At 42.1% G+C, this 6,000-nt stretch overlaps 1 protein-coding gene across 6 annotated transcripts in view; it reads right to left on the bottom strand.

Moving 5' to 3' along the window:
• ccser1 (coiled-coil serine-rich protein 1) overlaps positions 1 to 6,000 on the bottom strand; it is a 120,140-nt gene continuing 114,140 nt past the window's right edge. For 3 of the 6 annotated variants that reach the window (XM_044196399.1, XM_044196398.1, XM_044196401.1), the window contains exon 11: positions 1 to 4,796. In XM_044196399.1, coding sequence (XP_044052334.1) covers positions 3,981 to 4,796 — 816 coding nt within the window. In that variant the 3' untranslated portion in view covers positions 1 to 3,980. The remainder of the gene's footprint in view (positions 4,797 to 6,000) is intronic. The other 3 variants (XM_044196402.1, XM_044196403.1, XM_044196404.1) reach the window with 3 other exon arrangements.

Below are 6,000 nucleotides of genomic sequence, written 5' to 3'. Positions count from 1 at the left end.
TAAATGTTTTCATCAATTTTATTTGTATTAAATATTAACAATAAGGAGACTGTGGACAAAAATCTTTTGATAAAACATTTCTCATGTGAACAAACAACTGAGTGACAAAAACATGGACAGAAACATACTGCAAGGTTTTTTTTACCATAGATAAGTCCATCAAACAGTTCAAACTGTTTAAAAGGACCATGTTAACTGAAAAATGACTCTATGAAGAAAGATTTTTTATTTTCCTCCACGTTATCTCTAATGAATCTATGGGCTAATAGGTCAGAGACTCACAGTATGAGTCTACCCATTAGTTTTATATACTTAGACACAGACTTCATCCTGAACTGAAAAAAAGCAGCTTTAATCATCCATCAGTCATGTCTTTCAAAGTCATCTCAAGCAGAAATAGTCATAGTGCAAAGGCTGGATTTTAAAGGGGGGAAAAGTTGAATCAGCGAGCCTACACCTATGAGCGAGTCAACTGGCCTTTACATGTAAAATTTAGCAAGTTTGTCAGATTTTTTTTCTAAGTATAGCCTGAAACGCTTTGGTAATAGTCCAGACCTCTGACTGCATTTGTCAATAGTCAATCAAACAAAATCTTCCCTTTTTTGTTGTGTTTTAATCTGTTGTGTGCTGACAAACAATGTATGTGAACCCTATTCTTAAGTGTCCTTTACATGAGCACGAAACGTTCACGTTCGTGAACGGTGAACAATTTATGTACAATTATACAGTTCAATTTCATTATTACAGCAATTCAAAGAGAAAAAACATAATTACAATAAGCACATTAAATAGCTAGGACAGTATAATATCGGATTCATTAAAATTATGACAATAACATCATGATCATTATTATTGTCTTTCCATCATGTTTATTATCATGACTACTATCTTTATTTGCTAGTGCCAAAATGCTTTTAGGAAACTGGTTCTATGGCAATAAATATAAATAAGGCAGAAAAGAATAAATAACATACCAACAAATGAAAAGTAAAGTGAATAATTGAGGTTTGTGAGGTGTGCCCATTTCATGATTGCAGACCCTTGTTTCCCAGGAGTGAAATTCAATATCAGTTCATGGGAAAATGTCTTTAAAAAAACCTCAGTGCCACATTTAAACTGCCATCTCAGATGGGCCTTTTTCCTTTCATGATATGTGACATAACCAGCAACCCACCTTTGTGGTTTTCCAATTTGAACACAGCTGAAATGAGCGCAGCTGAAACACGGTGAAAAAATAACATCTGAGAGTGGGCAGCGCAACCAGGGCCAAATATTCCCTTGTGACATTTCACATGGTGTCAACTACATTTTGATGCATGCATTGACGAGGAATGTAAATAGCAGTTCTTAAGAGGTCAGCCAGCGACAACGTATTGTTACCCTCCACCTGTAAACAAACCAAGCAGGGAATGTTTAATTCACATTACAGCTGCGGTTCTCAGTCCAGGTCCTCGGGAGCCACATTACTGCTGGCCGTCTGCCCTACCAGGTAGGTAACTGCATTCACCAGATGTAAAATTATTCCCTGATTAGACAGCTGCAGGTCCCAATGCCCAGGACTGAAAGCCACTGCAACAGAGTCTGTGATAGGTACACCGTGTGACAATATAAGCTGTGGGAAAGTAAGCTAAGCAGGAGAAAGAGATGGAGGGAAGGAGAGACCTGGGGTAGCAGGGGAAGGAAGATAACAGATTGCTGGGGGACAGAGAAAGGGAAATGCATGAGGAGAGATTGAAGGGGAATAAGGAGAGGATAGATTGAAAAAGGAGAAAGAAATAAGGACAGAAAGAGAAGGGATTGAGGAAAAAAGGGGGATAAAACGAGAGGAAATAGTGTGCAAGTGAAACAGACCAGAGGGAGAGTGGTAGCTTCCACCAATGGGAGCAGAGCTGTCTTCCTTCAGGCTTTTCTTCACCTCTACCAGGTCCTTGCCTCATGAGGTGCATTACAACACACACACACACAATTTATACAACTTCCCTACAGCCAGGTGCCGTTTAGAGACAGACAAGGTCAACAACTTCTTCAAAATCTAACATTTTCTGTAGATGCCGGGAGCTGAGAACTTCTGGCCTGTACTCAGCAGCAGGGCAGGCTGCCACCTCCCAGCTGACGTTTTAAGATTTGTTTACCCCAAAGCCTATGGGGGGGAAGGGCTGTTCGACAGTCTGGTCAGGTTAACAGAGCAAATATATTCAACAGTGGCAGACTGAACAGGTTGTTATGCAGTTCAGTTGTTCACAGATGTAAAAAAAAAAAAAAAAGAAAAAGAAAAAGAAAGAAAAAAAGGTGGGTTTTCTCACTTTTTGACACGCTTTGTCCCCAAAGTGTGAATAATGTTGTACAACTCAGCAGGTCATGGCAGTTACAGTGAATCTCACTCAAAAGGTATGTGTCCTACTGTCCAAAACAACAAAATTGCTAGCCTTATTATACCACATGCCATCTCGTTAGGTGACCAACACGTGAGATCAGGAAGAAAAGAAGGCTAACATATAAGGACTGGGTATCAGTAAAAAACTGATGCTTTTACAAATGGTATCATTTGTAAAATCATGTTTTCTGTTTCTCTTTCTTGTCAGTATTTGATCAAGTAAACAACTTTCTGTGCAATATTTGTTCTGTCATTTGCTCCCCTAAACAGAGTCAGACTCTTCTCAATTGATTGCCTCAGTAAAATTGTCATAGAAAACCTGTCAGCCAACTGTAGTGCCAGTATTTGAAAAATTTTTCCTTTTGAATCCTAAAAATGGATATTGACACTGTCATTTAGCAAAGCACCAGTAGGTATCCCTAATCAATACCCAGCCCTAAAGATTTGAAGGGCTTCATTCCAAAACCTGTTATTGTTTTCCCATTTTGGAAAAAATATGTAATGCTTGTTCTGGTCAATCTCATTGTCTGATATGTTTTGATTTTGTTAGTTATGGGTTCAGTAGTGCCAGTTACTTAAATGTCAGTTTGTCATTCTAAGTTTTAAATTATTCAAATGTCAGATATCTCATTTTAGAATGAAACTCTTCATTTCAACGTTTGTACTCTAGTAATCTAACATTGCAAATAAACATTGATTCTTGTATATAATGTGGGTAATATTGCAACATAGTATTTCTACAAAAACAGTGGTCCAGTATTAAGCCAAAAGTACATCTAATGCCTTATTCGTGTGAGCAGAAGGATAGACATTTAGAACTCTACAAACACGCTCACGTCTTTGAGGTTGTGGCATGTTTGATTCCCTTCTTGAAACACTGAGGTGAGAGTTGATACTGAAACGTTATTAAAAGACTTTAAAAGTCACCCAGATCCTGCTTTTGTTGCAGTACAAAATGCTCACCTGTATTTTCCTTAAAATTTAAAAAGCATGCAGTAAAAGGGTCATGGATGTGATCATCCAAACCTGTCTTTTCATCTGGACTTCTGTCAGTGGACATCAAGGAATGAGGAGTTGATCTGATGTAGGATTTGGCAATGTGAGCACTAATTATGGTCAGCCCCACAGTTCCTCAAGCAGCACATGGTTTTAACTGGTAAAAATGATCAAATAAATGGATAAAAAATAAATCTTTAACAATGCACACACAAATACATACCTCATCTCTACATTCAGTTTTAACGTCCGGTTAGATTGTGAGGCAGAGATATCACAGATGATGTCTCTAAGTGTATGTATTTAAGTGCATGTCACTAGATCAGTGAATGTGTGTATGGAGTCTGTGTGCACTTTGTGTGTCTGTGGGCGTAGCACGTCTAAACTGTCAGCATAACACAACATGGGAGTTCTGATAGACTGGTGAGGAGTGTGTGTATGTGTGTGTGTGTGTGTGTGTGTGTGTGTGTTGAAGATTGTAAGCGTGTGTGGTTGATGATTCTGGGGAAACTAAGACAGTGGAACACGAGCAACTTGCACCGAAGGAGCAGCAGTTTTTCTATAAAGTCACCCATCTTATGGTTGGGATGGTGTAAATGTTCGTGTGCCCTCAACTGTCTCTCTGAGTCAGAGCCTGTAGCTCGGAAGTATGTAGGGAATGTTGGAGGAAGACATTTTTACGACTATAGCTATGCAGAGACAGAGGGCCTCGAGGTGGTTGTCCTAAACGACCCGTAAACGTGGAGGATGAGGAGGAGGAAGAGGAGGCTGAGGGAGGAGTAGGAGGTGGAGGGGAGGCTGGGATGGATGATGAGATGCTTGGAGAGGGGCTCCCTCTGCTTGCAAGACTGTGGAGGCTTGATGAGGCGCTGGTCCCGACTGCACGAGGGATTTGGCTCAGGGGAAGGTGCTCTCCTCCTCCTCCTCCTCTCCTCACCCCACCTGACAGACTCACTCCACCTCCTCCTCCTGCAGTTAAGGACTCAGAAGAGGAGGACACCCCCTCTGGCTGCCTGGAGGACAGAGATGAAATTGCGGTGTGATTAGCAGCCGCTGAACCAGAGCCTGGGCATTGATTTGGACTAAGGCCCGGATGTGAAACTTGAAGCTGGGCCGGAGTAGTAGGTTTGGAGGTTTGGGCTGACACTGCAGAAGTGGCAGAGGACAGGTTGGAGGAGCCTGGAGCCAGATTTGGAGCAGGGTTATGGGCTGTGGACTGTGCCAAGACCCCCTGGCAGCGTCGCTCCTCCCTGGCAATGTGTCGTTCAGAAGCAGGAGTCCGGCCATGCAGAGGTGGATAGTGGTGGGGAAGGTGCTGGTTAGAGAGGTCCCCTCCGAGCGCTGCCCCCACAACCCGCACTACCCTTCGGTCCCTTGGAGCCAGGCTGCTGCTGCCTAGTCCTGACCACCGGCCTGGATGACTGGTCTGAGTGAGAGGAAGACAGGAGAAAACGAAAAGGACAGACGTTAAAGAGACTTTACCATTTACTCTGCTTTCTGTCTGTCAGTGAGTGTGTGATGTGAACCTGCTGTTTTTCAAGAATTATTCACTGAACATGTCTCAAGAGAAAAAATGCGAGAAGAAGACACAGACAGGCAGAGACAAATAGAGAGACAGGTGGCATGAGAGAGAGCACTGTTGTGTGTTCAGTATAGATTGTTAATTGGGTGACATTTGGAGAACGATCTCTCTGAGCTCCTGCAGCTTGTTCTAATTGTTTCTAAACCAACCGGAACCCTGCTCACTAAAGAACAGAGACACACATGCAGTGACACACACACGTTAAGAGAAACAGCACAAGGCAACATGTGCATGTATGGAGATATGTGCTCAAATCCCCACTAACAAAGCAATGGGATCTCACTCTCTCTCTATCACTCACACACAGACACACACACACACACACACACACACACACACACACACACACACACACACAGGGAAAGATGGCACATAAAGCTAGATGGCAGAAACAGGAGCCACCTGTTCTCTTTCATACTCCACTGCACCCCCTTATGCAACATATCACATCAGTGTCGCCCTTCTCTCTCTCCCGTCTCTCCCGCTAACTCTCTCTCTCTCTCTCTCTCTCTCTCTCTCACACACACACACACACACACACAAAAAACCAAAAGCACACCGGGACCAATGTTCACTAAAGTAACACAATCTTATCCAACACTGAACCTCATAGGAGAGTAAGTGTAGTTGACAGTTGCAGACACAAGGGCTGTGTGTGTGTGTGTGTGTCTGTGTGTGTGTGTGTGTGCTTATGAATGACCATATGTCTGGGTAATTGCATACGCACACATACTGTATGCGTGTGCTACATGTGTGTCAATATCAATGTTTGTGCATACATGCATGCATTTATTTAGACACCCATGTGCTTTCATGTGTATGAATGTGGATCATGTTTCCATGTGTTTGTGCGTGCAAATTAATATTGGAAGTAAAAAATGTAATTACAGTGTTGACGCTGTTGACAGAAATTTGATGTAAGAGGTAGAAATGTAATTAGCCAGAACACAGCTAAATGAATAAGTACAGTATAACAGTACCATTGCTAATTCAATGGGGAGATCACAAAGAAACAAGAATTACAAACAATGCTTATTGGACAGAGAAA

The sequence above is a fragment of the Siniperca chuatsi genome, linkage group LG5 (assembly GCF_020085105.1).
Source record: "Siniperca chuatsi isolate FFG_IHB_CAS linkage group LG5, ASM2008510v1, whole genome shotgun sequence".
In the NCBI taxonomy this organism is placed as follows: Eukaryota; Metazoa; Chordata; class Actinopteri; order Centrarchiformes; family Sinipercidae; genus Siniperca; species Siniperca chuatsi.
Note: the sequence above shows the minus strand (reverse complement) of the source record. Positions and strands in the feature narration are given on the sequence as shown.